Source organism: Macaca thibetana, chromosome 2 (assembly GCF_024542745.1).
Source record: "Macaca thibetana thibetana isolate TM-01 chromosome 2, ASM2454274v1, whole genome shotgun sequence".
Classification (NCBI taxonomy): domain Eukaryota; kingdom Metazoa; phylum Chordata; class Mammalia; order Primates; family Cercopithecidae; genus Macaca; species Macaca thibetana.
In genome coordinates this window covers 101,269,549-101,286,560 of record NC_065579.1, presented here as the reverse complement: position 1 = coordinate 101,286,560, position 17,012 = coordinate 101,269,549, and the positions used below count along the sequence as shown (strand labels likewise).

At 41.5% G+C, this 17,012-nt stretch overlaps 1 protein-coding gene across 4 annotated transcripts in view; it reads left to right on the top strand.

Moving 5' to 3' along the window:
* SETD2 (SET domain containing 2, histone lysine methyltransferase) overlaps positions 1 to 17,012 on the top strand; it is a 155,236-nt gene that overhangs the window by 106,762 nt on the left and 31,462 nt on the right. For 3 of the 4 annotated variants that reach the window (XM_050780541.1, XM_050780545.1, XM_050780543.1), the window contains 2 exons: positions 991 to 1,174; positions 6,153 to 6,822. In XM_050780541.1, the coding sequence (XP_050636498.1) occupies positions 991 to 1,174; positions 6,153 to 6,822 (854 nt within the window). The remainder of the gene's footprint in view (positions 1 to 990; positions 1,175 to 6,152; positions 6,823 to 17,012) is intronic. The other variant, XM_050780542.1, reaches the window with a different exon arrangement.

The window sequence follows — 17,012 nt, the reverse complement described above, 5'->3', positions numbered from 1 at the left end:
ACAGGTGTGTGCCACCATGCCCAGCCTGGTATTATGTTTTTTTAAGATGTGGCTCTCTGGCTTTAGATGACTTCCAAAGTTATCACCTGAGTTTGAGATATTTTTCTTTTATAGTTATACCTTTGACTCTTGAACAACACAAGTCCACATATACAGTGGATTTTTTTGTCAACCAAATCTGCATAGAAAATATAGTATTCATAAGATATGAAACCAGCCTATAAGGAGGGGCAGCTTTTTGTATATGTGAGTTCTGTGAGGTGGGTTGTGGGACATGAGTATACACAGATTCTGGTGTGGAGGGAAGGGGGTTCCTGGAACCAGTCTCCAATTTATACCGAGAGATAACTGTAGTTCATTAAAATGTTGCTTGGTAATCCACTTTTTTAATTTTAAGAAATGGGGTCTTGCTTTGTTTGCCCAGGCTTGACTGCAGTGGTGCAATCATAGCTCACTGCTGCCTTGAATTCCTGGGCTTAAGCGATCCTCCCACCTCAGTCTCCTAAGTAGCTGGGACTACAGCCACCATGCGTACCTTTAAAAAAAAAAAAAAAATTAGACTTTTCTCATTGAGGTTCTTATGCTTAGGACATCGAGCTGCTTTTCTGTAGATTATAAATATGAAGAGTTATAGGGTAGTTGAAGGCTTTTACATTTTTTAACTGACAAGTAAACTGCCTTGCTAAATATAATGGGAATATCTTGCATGCATGTGCCCACAGAACTTTTAGAAATGTTAACAGCTTAGTCTGAGTCTTTGGTGGGAAAGAGACAAAAAGGGCATTTCTGAAAGAGACTTTCAGTGAATAGAGTAAACACAGACATAAGACCTTGTATCTCATTCAAATTCAGGACTGGGTATATGAGGGAGGAGTCCATAGATACATTTGTTGGATAGAAGTTTTATTATACAGTTGATATATTGTCATGATGGAGAAAAGTCCACCAAATAAACTTAAAAACAACAACAAAAACAACCTTTTCTCTTAGCAGCTGAACGAGGAAGGGATGCTGTTGGCTTCAGAGATCAAACACCTGCCCCAAAGACTCCTAATAGGTCAAGAGAGAGAGACCCAGAGAAGCAAACTCAAAATAAAGAGAAAAGGAAACGAAGAGGCTCCCTCTCACCACCACCTTCTGCCTATGAGCGGGGAACAAAAAGGCCAGATGACAGGTAAATGGCCTGTGTGAGTTTTTTTGTTTTTGTTTTTGTTTTGAGCAAGTTAAAAAGTACCCAAGTCATATACTGCTGATTTTGAACACCAAGGACTTTTGGAATTAGTATTTACATTTTGATGAGTGAGTATACAACTTTACTGATAAATCTTAAGATAGATTCTCTGTTGACAGTAGTAGTAGCTGTGAAGATTAATAGGTTTTGGTTCTTGAATGGTTCCTATTTGATAATATTTAAATGTCATTTTGGGAGCCAAAGATTTGTTCTTTCAAGTGCAATGGGGGTTGGTAGGAGATAAGTATTCAGAGATAATGGTGATTCTTTAAAGGCCAGAACTTTGTTTTCTTGTGAGTTTTGTGCCATACTAATTAAAATGCTGATTTTTAATAAATCTAGTCAGAAGCTCTCTTGTTATGCTGGTAGAAAAGCAAACTATGTAATCATTTACTGGAGGCTAGAAAACATTTATCCCAGAGAAGTTCCTTAAAAAATTAAATTTGCTTTTTAAAAAATTGAGATAAAGCATTTATACACTGCAGTTGGCAGAATTTTTTAGTTTTAAACTATCTGGGTATGTAATGTGATTTTTATTTGCATTCCCCTGATTACTAAATAGATTGAACATCTTGTCATATATTTATTGTCCATTTCTTTCTTTTGCATGTAGTTAACCAGTTTTCTCAGCACCATTTATTGAAAAGTCTGTCCTTTCCCCACTATAAGTTCTTGGTGCCTTTGTTGAAGATCAGTTGGTTTGTAAATGGATGGATTTATTTTTCTTTTTCTTTTTATTTTTTTTTGAGACGGAGTCTCGCTCTGTCGCCCAGGCTGGAGTGCAGTGGCCAGATCTCAGCTCACTGCAAGCTCCGCCTCCCGGGTTTACGCCATTCTCCTGCCTCAGCCTCCCAAGTAGCTGGGACTACAGGCGCCCGCCACCTCGCCCGGCTAGTTTTTTGGATTTCTTAGTAGAGACGGGGTTTCACCGTGTTAGCCAGGATGGTCTCGATCTCCTGACCTCGTGATCCGCCTGCCTCGGCCTCCCAAAGTGCTGGGATTACAGGCTTGAGCCACCGCGCCCGGCATGGATGGATTTATATCTGCATTCTCTGTTCTGTTCTGTTGATCTATGTGTCTGTTTTTATGCCAGTACCATGTTGTTTTGGTTACTATAGCTTTGTATTGGCCATTTCTGTTTCCTGTTCTGTGAAGTTTTTTTTTTTTTTTTTTTTTTTTTTTAATGAGACGGAGACTTGCTCTGTTGCCCAGGCTGAAGTGCAGTGGCGCGATCTTGGCTCACTGCAAGCTCTGCCTCCTGAGTTCACGCCATTCTCCTACCTCAGCCTCCCGAGTAGCTGGGACTACAGGCGCCCGCCACCATGCCCGGCTAATTTGTTGTATTTTTAGTAGAGACGGGGTTTCACTGTTTTAACCAGGATGGTCTCAATCTCCTGACCTTGTGATCCGCCCGCCTTATCCTCCCAAAGTGCTGGGATTACAGGCATGAGTCACCGCACTCGGCTGTTCTGTGAACTATCTTATATGTGTTGTTCATTCATTTAATTATTTGTCTTTTTTAGTTGTATACGTCCTTTATATTCTAAATATAGTTTTGTCTTGGTGATAATTGTTGCAAATATCTTCTCCCAGTTTTCTGCTTGTATTTTGACTCTTTTTGTACCTTTTGATAAATAGAATTTTATGATTTAGCTGAATGTATCATATATGGTATATTTTCTTTATGGTTTTTGCTTATTGTGTCTTAAGAAATCCTTCCCTACCCTTGAGGAGGAGATTTTTTTTGTATTTTAAGAGAATTAAATCCTTAATCCATATGGAATTAATTTTTGTATATATTATAAGGGAGGGATTCAGTTTTATTTTTCTCTAATACCCAGTTGTCCCAGCACCATTTACTTGAAAATCCATCCTTTCCACTTGTCTGCAGTGCTGCCTCTCTCCCACAAATTTTCATATATGGGAAGACCTTTTTCTGGGGCTCATGATGACTGTAGCTTCCATTAGGTTTTCATATCAAAACACTACCCCTTTCTTGGTTTTCCTCTGGGAAATCTTGTCTTTTCTCAGACTTTTATTCTTCTTTAGAATCTGCTTCCTTAGAACCCTACCCACCAAAGAGATGATTCTGTAGCGACTTAACATTGATACAATTTTGGGTATGCTTATCTCTGTCTAATTAGGTCTCTTTTGAGACAGGGTCTTACTCTGTTGTCCAGGCTTGAGTGCAGTGGCATGATCATGGCTCACTGCAGCCTTGCTTTACCTGCACCAGCTCAGGCAATCCTCCCACTTCAGCCCCCATCCAGTAGGTGGGACTACAAGGAAGCGCCATGACCCCCGATTTTTTTGTTTGTTTTTTTGTAGAGACAGAATTTTGCCATTTTGCCCAGGCTGGTCTTGAATTCCTGGGTCTCGAGGCTGTCAGATCACCTAAGGTCAGGTGTCGGATCACCTAAGGTCAGGAGTTCAAGACCAGTCTGGCCAACATGGTGAAACCCTGTCTCTATTAAAAATACAAAAAATTAGCCGGGCGTGGTGTCTCACGCCTGTAATCCCAGCTACTTGAGAAGCTGAGGCATGAGAGTCGCTTGAACCCAGGAGGCGGAGGTTGCAGTGAGCTGAGAACACACCATGCACTCCAGCCTGGGTGACAGAGCAAGACTGTCTGAAAAAATAAATAAATAAAATGCATACAGTTTTGTAACCACCACCACAAGCATGATACAGAGCACTTCCATCACCTTAAAAAATTCCCGGCCAGGCATGGTGGCTCATGCCTTAATCCCAGTACTTTGGGAGGCCAAGGTGGGTGACTCATGAGGTCAGGAGTTTGAGACCAACCTGGCCAATATGGTGAAACCCCATCTCTACCAAAAATACAAAACTTACCCAGGTGTGGTGGCACGTGCCTGTAGTCCCAGCTACTCAGGAGTCTGAGGCAGGAGAATCATTTGAACCCGAGAGGCGGAGGCTGCAGTGAGCTGAGATTACGCCGCTGCACTCCAGCCTGGGTGACAGAGCAAGACTCCATCTCAAAAAAAAAAAAAAAAAAAAAAAAAATTCCTGGCCAACCGCAGTGACTTACGCCTGCAATCCCAGCACTTTGAGAGACTGAGGCAGGTGGATAACTTGAGGTCAGGAGTTCGAGACCAGCCTGACCACCATGGTGAAACCTGTCTCTACTGAGAATGCAAAAATTAGCCAGGCATGGTGATGCGCCCCTGTAATCCCAGTTACTGGGGAGATTAAGGCAGGTGAAGCACTTGAACCTGGGAGGTGGAGGTTGCAGTGAGCCGATATCACACCATTGTGCACCAGTCTGGGTGACAAGAACGAGACTCCTTCTCAAAAAAAAAAAAAAAAAAAAAAAAAAAGGCCAGGCGCGGTGGCTTACGCCTGTAATCCCAGAATTTTGGGAGGCCAAAGCGGGCAGATCACGAGGTCAGGAGATTGAGACCAACCTGGCTAACACTGTGAAACCCTGTCTCTACTAAAAATACAAAAAAAAAAAAAAAAAATTTTGCTGGGCGTGGTGGTGGGCGCCTGTAGTCCCAACTACTCAGGAGGCTGAGGCAGGAGAATGGCGTGAACCTGGGGGTGGAGCTTGCAGTGAGCAGAAATCATGTTACTGCACTCCAGCCTGGGCAACAGAGCAAGACTGTCTCAAAAAAAAAAAAAAAAAAAAATTCCCTTGTGCCCCTTTGTAGTCAGTCCCTTCCACATCCCTAACTGCTGGCAACCACTGATCTGCTTTCTGACCCTCTCATTTTGTCTTCTCCATAATGTCAAAAAAGTGGTATATAGTATATAGCATTTGAATCTGCCTTCTTTCACTTGTCATATTGCATTTTAGATTCATTCATCTATGTTATTATGTGTCTCAATGGTTTTTTTTTTTTATTGCTGAGTAGTCCATTGTATTCATGTACCATAGTTTATAAATTCATCATTTCAGAGACATTTGACTGTTGTGAATATTGTTGCTATGTACAAGTCTTATGTGAATATTCTCCGTTTTTCTTTTTGAGACGGAGTCTTGCCCTGTTGCCCAGGCTGGAGTGCAGTGGCGCGATCTCAGATCACTCCCACCTCTGCCTCCCGGGTTCAAGCGATTCTCCTGCCTCAGCCTCCTGCATAGCTGGGATTACAGGCACACGCCACCACGCCCAGCTAATTTTTGTATTTTTAGTAGAGACAGGGTTTCACCATGTTGGCCAGGCTGGTCTTGAACTCCTGACCTCAGTTGATCTGCCCGCCTCATCATGCCTGGCCTCTCGCTCATATTTGAAAGAAAGTTTTTTGGGGGAAATAGTTTCTCTCAACATTCTGACTCTATTCTTCAGTTTTCTGGCTTCCCTTAACTGGTTTTGTGAGACTTGGTCTAATTTTCATCCTTCTCTAATCTGGCTTTTCTCTTGGTCTACTTTTAAGATGTTCTCTTTGTATATGGCTTTCTACTGTATGTTTTTATGAGGATTTCTTTTTCTTTTCCTAGTTGGAATTCATTAGACTTTTGAATTTGAAGGTTACTTTTCAAGTATTTCTCTTCAAATCTGATCTCCTGCTTGACCATACTGTGGAATTTAGGGACAATAAATTGGATTGAGTATTGGATTATTTCTTGATTTATGACACTTATTCTGCTTTTTAATTTTAGAATTTGTGATTATAGCAGTGTCCCCAGCTATAAAGAATAGGTTGCTATATCTATCTATAATCTTAAAATTCTAGAAACCTAAGGAAAAAGATGAAATTATTTTCATCTCATTATCAGTTCCTTGAGATTCTGTTCTGTCTGCAAGACAAGCTGAGTAATTTTGAGTATAGTTTTAAACCACTGCCAAATAGGGTTTGGTGTGGTTAGTGGTTTAGTTATGAGTGACATAATACTTATTAGTGCTCTGATTATGTCTGTGATTTAGGGAGAAACTTTTTGTGGTCCTTATTTTCTTTCTAGATATGATACACCAACTTCTAAAAAGAAAGTACGAATTAAAGACCGCAATAAACTTTCTACAGAGGAACGCCGGAAGTTGTTTGAGCAAGAGGTGGCTCAACGGGAGGCTCAGAAACAACAGCAACAGATGCAGAACCTGGGAATGACATCACCACTGCCCTATGACTCTCTTGGTTATAATGCCCCACATCATCCCTTTGCTGGTTACCCACCAGGTTATCCCATGCAGGCCTATGTGGATCCCAGCAACCCTAATGCTGGAAAGGTGCTCCTGCCCACACCCAGCATGGACCCAGTGTGTTCTCCAGCTCCTTATGATCATGCTCAGCCCATGGTGGGACATTCTACAGAACCCCTTTCTGCCCCACCACCAGTACCAGTGGTGCCACATGTGGCAGCTTCTGTGGAAGTTTCCAGTTCCCAGTATGTGGCCCAGAGTGAAGGTGTAGTACACCAAGACTCCAGCGTTGCTGTCTTGCCAGTGCCGGCCCCCGGCCCAGTTCAGGGACAGAATTACAGTGTCTGGGATTCAAACCAGCAGTCTGTCAGTGTACAGCAGCAGTACTCTCCTGCACAGTCTCAAGCAACCATATATTATCAAGGACAGACATGTCCAGCAGTCTATGGTGTGACATCACCTTATTCACAGACAACTCCACCAATTGTACAGGTAACTAATTCTGAAACTTCGCTTTTCTGCTTTATGGTCTGTTCATGGGATGTTAGTTAAATCTGGTACAGGGGAGGAAGTCCTACCATGGACTACTTGCATATGTTGATGAACTTTATATGTATTGGTTATCTATTGTGTGAAATATTGCCAAAACTTGGCAGCTAAGACAATAGGTAAGTATTTTCTCACAGTTACCATGGGTCAGTAACTCAGAAGCAGCTTAGCAGGGTGGATCTGGCTCAGGGTTTTCCATGAAATTACAGTCAAGCCGTTAGCCATGGCTGCAATCATCTGAAGGCTGAACTAGATATAGAGGATTCACTTTCCAACTTACTCACACCGTTGTTAGCAGGCCTCTATTTCTGCCAAGGGAGAACCCTTCATCATGGTAATATTTTTGTGTTTTCTAAAATCATGGTCAGGCCAGGCCGTGGTAGCTTACACCTGCAATCTCAGCACTTTGGGAGGCCGAGGTGGACAGATCACCTGAAGTCAGGAGTTTGAGATCAGCCAGGCCAACATGGTGAAACCCCGTCTCTACTAAAAAATACAAAAAATTAGCTGGCAATGGTGGCTCATGCCTGTAATCCCAGCTACTTGGTAGGCTGAGGCAGGAGAATCACTTGAACCCGGGAGGCAGAGGTTGCAGTGAACCAAGATAGTGTCACTGTACTCCAGTCTAGACAACAGGGCGAGATGCCATCTCAAAAAATAAATAAAATCAAGTTTTGTTTTTTTTTTTAATTATACAAGGCAAAACTTTTTTTTTTTTTTGAGATGGAGTCTCCTCTGTCGCCCAGGCTAGAGTGCAGTGGCGTGATCTCCGCTCACTGCAAGCTCCACCTCCTGGGTTCATGTTATTCTCCTGCCTCAGCCTCCCGAGTAGCTGGGACTACAGGTGCCCGCCACCATGCCTGGCTAATTTTTTTGTATTTTTAGTAGAGATGGGGTTTCACCGTGTTAGCCAGGATGGTCTCCATCTCCTGACCTCGTGATCCACCCACCTCGGCCTCCCAAAAGTGTTGGGATTACAGGCGTGAGGCACTGCGCCTGGCCGGCAGAACTTTTTTTTTTTTTTTTTTTTTTTTTTTTTTTTTTAAGAGATTAGGTCTTGTTCTGCCACCCAGGCTGGAGTACAGTGATGTGATCATAGCTGACTACAGCCTTAAACTCCTGGGCTCAAGTGATCTTCCCACCTCCCGAATAGCTGGGACTACACGTGTGCATCACTGTACCCTGCTAATTTTTTTTAAAGAGATGGGGTCTCACTGTGTTGCCCAGGCTGGTCTTGAACTTCTGGCCTAGAGCAGTTCTCCTACCTTGGCCCTCCCAAAGTGTTGAGATTACGGGCATGAGCCACTGCGCCTGGCCAGCAGTACATTTAAAGCTGTAGACACAAAAATGTTCAAAGCATTATCATCACCGCATTTCTGTCTCTCTCCCAGCACTCCTTGTTACCCCTTAAAAATGAAGTATTGTGGATGTTAAAGACTCCCAACAATGTTTCCGGCACATAATACGTAGTATTAAACAGTAATTTTTACTTCTGTTCATGTTTTCATAATGAAGCTGTATTTAAAACATTTGTTAAAATGGCCATGACAAGGTATCCTGCTTTAATTACTAAAACCCTAACTGTATTAACTACTTTCATTTTTTATGATCCTTTAAAGCACGTTTTATATATTTTATATATTTGTCTTGACTTGAGGTTTTTTATATCACGTTTTCCTACTTAAAATGATTTTTTTTTTTAAGATAGTAAGTCAGACTTTATTTAAGAGGAGTCAGAGGGGATAAGTATGGGGACCACTGTGGTGGGATCTTGGAGTAGGGGAAAGAGATTTGACTCAATTCCTTAAAATGATTCGTAACCACTTTTTCAAATTATTTACTATTGTACTATATGTGTGTGTGCATATATATACACATACATAAATGTTTTAATGGGTATAATACCCTATTATATAGTCATCCACTTCACTGGGGGTAGTCATTTAAATGGAAAATTATTTTTCATAATTATAAATAGCATTCCATTAAACATGCTTATAGTTTTTTTCTGCTTTTTGTTTGTTGTTTGGTTTAAAATGACTGTTACATTGTTATAGAAGGCTAGTGAAAATATGGGCATTATTGGTCATCAGGTATGAATTTTGTGGGTGTGTGTGTGTAGGGAGAGGGTATGTTTAATTCTGCCTCCTACAGAATGTTTTGGGTTTTGGTTTTGTTTTACTGTCAATTTGACTTGGATATGAGCCATATTCTTTCTTGGCCAAGCCATTAGTTTTGAGTTTTTCCCTAAAAATATGTGTCAGGGATACCGTAAAAATGGTTTACGTCTCTCCTTATTCCTATTCCTGAAATATGTCCTATCTTAGCACTAGAGTCTAAGCAACAGCAATGAAAGGTATCCATTAAAGACAGTAAAGAGCTCACTGGTCATATGGTTTTTACTATAAAATTAAATCCATTTATTCCTTCCCAATGAGAAAAAAAAATTATTTTGGGTTTATTTGTTAGTCATAAGAGCCAAGCATCACAATTTACTCGCTTCTAGTCTTTCAGTCTGTCCCTATCAAGAAGTACTTACTGATTCCCTAATCTACTTTGTGTGTATTTAAGTAGTAGGTAAATGGGCTGTGATGGTTCAACTATCTTTCCATTCCTCACTGTGTGAGATTAGTTGATCAGATGATATTGGGCTTTGGGGTATTGAGAAACATAGAATATATTGTTAGTGTGTGTTTCGAGTCCTGGTTTATCGTTTACTGTGCATCCTAGAAACAGGCATTAATATTCTTGAGTCCTTGTTTTCTCATCTATAAAATGAACAGAATGCCTCAGGATGGTTTTGATTTGCATAAGATAAGGGATATTAATAATGATAGATTCAAAGCACCGTATACCTTGATGGTTACTTACAGTTATACACATAGTTACCTTAATAGTATTGAGGGGAAATTATTGACAGTAATGGGCTATGAAATAACATATGGTCGGCCGGGCGCGGTGGGTCAAGCCTGTAATCCCAGCACTTTGGGAGGCCGAGATGGGCGGATCACGAGGTCAGGAGATCGAGACCATCCTGGCTAACACGGTGAAACCCCGTCTCTACTAAGAAATACAAAAAATAGCCGGGCGAGGTGGCAGCGCCTGTAGTCCCAGCTACTCAGGAGGCTGAGGCCGGAGAATGGCGTGAACCCGGGAGGCGGAGCTTGCAGTGAGCTGAGATCCGGCCACTGCACTCCAGCCTGGGCTACAGAGCGAGACTCCGTCTCAAAAAAAAAAAAAAAAAAGAAATAACATATGGTCATGTTCATCCTTCTGGTGTCTGGCCCTAAAAATCTGACCTCTAGGAGCCTTGAAGTCTGTGTTGTTGAAGCCCAGTGTTAACCATACAGCATGGCTACTCAGAGTTCACAAGCTGTGATAACCTTGGTGGTGAAGTAATATGTAACATGATATAATATACATTTATGTCTGTGTATCTACATATTCGGTATCTTTAATATTTGGAACAATTTTGTTATCAGAGGTGACTGATTTTTTTTACACAACTGCATACTAAACAGAAAAGCTCAATTTTAACAGAGGTCATGTAATTTGTAGTGGTCTTGTGACACTAATAAGTGACTTATTCTCACAGAGTTATTCTAAATTACATCTCAAGAGTTTGAGTGCTTAGACTGTAATTTTTCATTTTAGGTTGGTTCAAAAATAGTCATGGCTTTTACTGTGAAAAATGGTGAAAACTACTTTTGTACTGACCTAATATAAAGTGAAGTGATTCAGATATAAAGTAATTTAATGATTTTTTATTCTTCTAGAAGTGGTGACAGAAAAATTGTATTTTTCCCTCTAAAACCTATTGGACCTTCTTAGATTTATTCTGTAATTCCTATTAGAAATCACATTTTAGCTGGGCGCAGTGGCTCATGCCTGTAATCCCAGCACTTTGGGAGGCCAAAGCGGGTGGATCACGAGGTCAGGAGATCGAGACCATCCTGGCTAACATGGTGAAACCCCATCTCTACTAGAAATACAAAAAAAATTAGCCGGGCGTGATGGCGGGCCCCTGTAGTCCCACCTACTCAGGAGGCTGAGGCAGGAGAATGGCAAGAACCCGGGAAGCGGAGCTTGTGTGTGCTGAGATCGCGCCACTGCACTCCAGGCTGGGCGACAGAGCAAGACTCTGTCTCCAAAAAAAAAAAAAAAAAAAAAAAAAAAAAGCACATTTTAGGCCCAGCATGGTGGCTCACTTCTGTAATCCCAGCACTTTTGAAGGCCAAGGTGGGCGGATCATCTGAGGTCAGGAGTTCAAGACCAGCCTGGCCAATGTGGTGAAACCCCATCTCTGCAAAAATTAGCTGGGCATGATGGCGGGTGTCTGTAATCCCGGCCACTGGGGAGGCTGAGGCAGGAGAATCATTTGAAACCTGGGAGGCAGAGGTTGCAGTGAACCAAGATTGCACCATTGAACTCTAGCCTGGGAGACAGAGCGAGACTCCGTCCCCAAAAAAAGTCACAGTTGAAAGATACTTCTAGCGGATATATATTTGAGAAACTAGCATTTTTGTAAAATTTTTTCTTCTTCTTCTTCTTTTTTTTTTTTTTTTTTGGAGATAGTGTCTGACTCTATCACCCAGGCTAGAGTGCAGTGGTGCAATCTCGGCTCACTGCAACCTCTGCCTCCCAGGTTCAAGAGATTCTCCTGCCTGAGCCTCACTAGTAGCTGGGATTACAGGTGTGCACTACCACTCCCAGCTAATTTTTTGTATTTTTAGTAGAGACAGGGTTTTGCCATGTTGGTCAGGCTGGTCTCGAATTCCTGACCTCAGGTGATCCTCCTGCCTCGGCCTCCCGAAGTGCTGGGATTACAGGCTTGAACCACCATGCCTGGCCTCATTTGTGTAATTTTAAGTCATTTGAATGAGCGCGCTCTTCAAATCTCATACAGGTTTTTCAGCCGGGCGTGGTGGCTCACATCTGTAATCCCAGCACTTTGAGAGGCTGCAGCAGGAAGATCACTTGAACCCAGGAGTTTGAAACCAGCTTGGGTAACATAGTGAGACCCTGTCTCTACAAAAAGTAAACAAAATTAGCCGAGTGTGGTGGCACATGCCTGTGGTCCCAGCTATTTGGGAGGGCTGAGGTGGAAAGATTGCTTAAATACAGGAGGTTGAGGCTGCAGTAAGCCAAGATTGTGCCATTGCACTCCAGCCTGGGTACAGAAAAACAAACATTCATGTTTTTCTGTGATTCAGAAAAAATAAAACAAAAATCTCATGTAGGTTTTTCCTTAGCAAATAGATAAGTCACATGATAATATGTACATGTCTCACAAACGTGTATATCTTCTGCATTATTCCAGTCATACTGCAAATCGCCTTCCCTTCTTGGTTTATAGAAACCAAATTCATACTGTTAAAAGCCTAGAAGTCTTTTTTTAAAAAATAAGTAGATACTGCTGTTGTTATCTCCCAGCCAGCATTTGGAAGTGGTCTTCTAAACCACAGCTTTATTCCATATGAATCAAATACTAGTGTCTGCATAATGAGCCTTACTTAAACATCCGATCTTGTCAGAAAAATTATTCATGAATATATTGTCAATGATGGCCAAAGAAATTTTGTCCTCCAAAATATTAGCAGTTTTCTATTGTACATTTGGATGATTGACTTCCTGGTGACTCTAGAAATAACATGTTTTATCGTGGTGAATTTTTTTTTTTCCCCCAAAATTAGAGTTTGAACTAGCTTTTTTCTTGTTTTATAAAATCAGAATATCAGAATATTAAATGTTCACACTCGGAATATGTGAGGTAATTATGAAATCTATTCTATTCCAAGTAAGTGAAGGTACCAGTAGTAGGAAATGAAGTCAAAGAAGTTACAATAGGGTCTTAGGAGGAGCTTTAAGAGGATTTTTGGCTGTTAGACTGAGTAATGTGGAAATCCACTGAAGTAGTTAGAAGTGAATAAAGCATGATCTGAGATGTTTTGAGAGGATTACTGGCTGCTCTGGGTAAAAGAGATTGCAGGAGTCAAGGGCAAAAGTAGGAGACTGGCCAGGCATGGTGGCTCATGCCTATAATCTAAGCACTTTGGGAGGCCGAGGTGGGAGGATTACTTGAGCCTAGTAGTTTGAGATCAGCCTGGGTAACATGGCAAAACCTCATCTTTACAAAAAAATAGAAAAATTAGTTGGATGTGGTAGCATGCTCCTGTAGTCCCAGCTACTCAGGAGGCTGAGGCAGGAGGATCATCTGAGCCCACGAGGTCAAGGCTGTTGTGAGCCTCGATGGCAACACTGCATTCCAGCCTCGGTAACAGAGTGAGACCTTGTCACAGAAAAAAAAAAAAAAGTAGGGAGACAAATAATGGTCATGGCAAGAGAATATGGTCACTTGCACATGGTATGAGTAGAGGGATAAGAAAATAGGCCAGGTACAGTGGCTCACATCTATAATCCCAGCAGTTTGGGAAGCCGAGGTGTGGGGATCACTTGAAGTCAGGAGTTCAAGACCAGCCTGGCCAACATGGTGAAACCTTGTCTCTACTAAAAATACAAAAAAATTAGGTGGGCTTGGTGGTGCACGCCTGTAATCCCAGCTACTCAGGAGGCTGAGGCAGGAGAATTGCTTGAACCCAGGCAGCAGAGGTTACAATGAGTTGAGATCGCACCACTGCACTTCAGCCTGGGTGACAGAGCGAGACTCTGTCTCAAAAAAAAAAAAAAAGAGAGAGAGAGAAAATGTGTACAGGTTGAGTATCCCTTATCTGTAATGCTTCGGACCTGAAGTGTTTTGTATTTTGGATTTTTTCAGATTTGGGAATACTTACATTATATATACTTAGTGATTGAGCATCCCTAAGCCAAAATCCAAAGTATTCCAGTGAGTGTTTCCTTTGAGCACCATGTGAACACTCAAAAAGTTTCATATTTTATAGCATTTAGGATTTCTGATTAGGGAAATCAGAAATGTCTATGCTCAACCTGTACATAAATACAATCATGTACCAGGCAATGGCATTTTGGACAACAACAGATGGCATTTATGACAGTGATCCTCGTAAAATTATTATGGAGGTGAAAAATTCTTCTGGCTTTGTGTAAGCGTAGGGTAATGTGCGTGTTTATGTCTTAGTTTTTGTTTTTTTATGTTGATACAAATAGGTGTGCATATTTTCAGGGTACATGTGATAATCATATAATTAGTAAAAATCAGTGTATTGAGATATCCATCACCATAAATATTTGTCTTTATGCTAGAAACATTCAATTATTCTCTTCTAGCTGTTTTGAAATATACAATAAGATTATTGTAAAGTATATGCCAGGCGTGGTGGCTCACGCTTGTAATCCCAGCACTTTGGGAGGCCGAGGCAGGTGGATCACCTGAGGTCGGGAGTTCAAGACCAGCCTGACCAACATGGAGAAACCCCGTCTCTACTAAAAATACAAAATTAGCCGGGGTGGTGGCACATGCCTGTAATCCCAGCTACTCAGGAGGCTGAGGCAGGAGAATCGCTTGAACCCGGGAGGCGGAGGTTGTGGTGAGCCGAGATCGCGCCATTGCACTCCAGCCTGGGCAAAAAGAGCGAAACTCCGTCTCAAAAAAAAAAAAAAGATTATTGTAAAGTATAGATACCTTATTGATCTATCAAATACTTGGTCCTGTTTCCTCTATCAAACTGTATGTTTTTCCCATATATATATATATGGGAAAAACTTATAGAGTAAGTTTATATATATAAGAAAAGCTTATAAATAGATGTAAAAATATATAAACTTATAAGTTTATATATGTAAGTATATATATATATATATATATATATTTAGAAAAAACTTATAGAATAAAAATAAGGATACAAAGAAAATATTTGGGCCGGGCGTGGTGGCTCACGCCTATAATCCCAGCACTTTAGGAGGCCGAGGCGGGCGGATCACGAGGTCAGGAGATTGAGACCATCCTGGCTAACACGGTGAAACCCTGTCTCTACTAAAAATACAAAAAATTAGCCGGGCGTAGTGGTGCGTGCCTGTAGTCCCAGCTACTCGGAGACTGAGGCAGGAGAATGGTGGAGCTTGCATTGCAGTGAGCCGAGATCACGCCACTGCACTCCAGCCTGGGTGACAAAGCAAGACTCTGTCTCAAAAAAAAAAAAAGTAAAGAAAATATTTGGCCCAGTGTGTTGTCTCACATCTGTAATCCCAACAGTCTGGGAGGCCAAGGCAGGAGAATCACTCGAACACAAGAGTTCAAGACCAGCCTAGACAACATAACGAAACCCTGTTTCTACAAATTTGTTTTTAATTAGCTGGGCATGGTAGCACATACTTGGGAGGCTGAGATGGGAGGATTGCTTCAGTCCAGGAGTTCAAGGCTACAGTAAGCTATGATCACACTACTGCGTTCCAGCCTGGGTGACAGAACGAGACTCTATTTAAAAAAATATATAGGCCGGGCGTGGCGGCTCACACCTGTAATCCCAGCACTTTGGGAGGCCAAGGTGGGCGGATCACAAGGTCAGGAGATCCAGACCATCCTGGCCAACATGGTGAAACCCCGTCTCTATTAAAATACAAAAAATTAGTTGAGCGTGGTGGCATGCACCTGTAGTCCCAGGTACTCGGGAGGCTGAGGCAGGAGAATCGCTTGAACCCAGGAGGTGGAGGTTGCAGTGAGCCAAGATTGCACCACTGCATTCCAGCCTGGCGACAGAGCAAGATTCCTTCTAGAATTGCATGAACCAGGGAAGAGGGTTGTTTATATAGCTGTAGAATGTGTTTGTATTTTAAGATAAGTGTTACAAAAGAGTTAAAAAGTTGAAAAAATTTAAGTTTATAAAGTAAAATAGTTATAATAAGTTACAGTTAATTTATTAAGAAAGAAAAACGTTTTATAAATAAACTTAGTGTAACCTAACTTTATATAGCCCAGTGTTTATAGTCTACAGTAGTGTACGGTAATGTCCTAGGCCTTCGTATTCACTCACTCACCACTCACTTACTCAAAGCAACTTCCAGTCCTGCAAGCTTTGTTTATGGTTAGTGTCCTATACAGGTGTACCATTTAAATTTTTTTTTTTTTTTTTGAGATGGAGTCTCGCTTTGTCATCCAGGCTGGAGTGCAATGGCGCCATCTTGGTTCACTGCAACCTCCGCCCCCCGGGTTCAAGTGATTCTTCTGCCTCAGCCTCCTGAGGAGCTGGGACTACAGGCACCTGCCACCATGCCTGGCTAATTTTTTGTATTTTTGGTAGAGATGGGATTTCACCGTGTTAGCCAGGCTGGTCTCGATCTCCTGACCTCGTGATCTGCCCACCTTGGCCTCCCAAAGTGCTGGGATTACAGGCGTAAGCCCCTGTGCCCGGCTTAAAAAATTTTTATACTGTATTTTTACTGTACCTTTTCCATGTTTAAATGTGTTTAGACACATAGATACTGTTACGTTATAATTGCTTACAAGTCTTTATTACAGAAACATGCTGTACAGGTTTGTAGCCTAGGAACAACAGGCTATACCATATAAGCCCAGGTATCTAATAGATTTGTGAAGTACACTGTATGATATGTAAGTACCTCATACACTTAGTAGGTTTGTGAAAGTACATTTTATGATGTTACCACAACAATGAAATCTCCTAACAATGCATTTCTCAGAAAGTACCCCCTTGTTAAGCAGTACATGACTGTACATTTTCCTCTCAGGCTTTGTGATACTATTCTGATGATAATTCTGCCTTAACAATTAACGTTTTTCAGTCTGGTTTATTATCTGAGTAGATTAAGCTGATCCAGAATACCAGATTAGGTATTCTTTTCCTTTTTCCTGTGTCCTGTCAGTAATTACTCATCCAGAAACCTGCTAGGTAGCTGCATTGCCTGTTCAGACTACTTGAGTTTTTACTGGTATCATTTGGAGTTATATTTTATATTTTGAGTACTTACCATTTAATGTTTCAGAATCATTTTACCTGCTAGAATCTCAGTCCGTAGGAGCAAAATCTCTCCTTAAGTACAGGATACATGTCTATTCAATTCCTTAGCAGTCACCACCTCTTAGGACAGCAAGGCTATTTTTCAGTCTTCTTGTCACCTCTTCTTTTTTTTTTTGAGACGGAGTCTCGCTCTGTGTCCCAGGCTGGAGTGCAGTGGCCGGATCTCAGCTCACTGCAAGC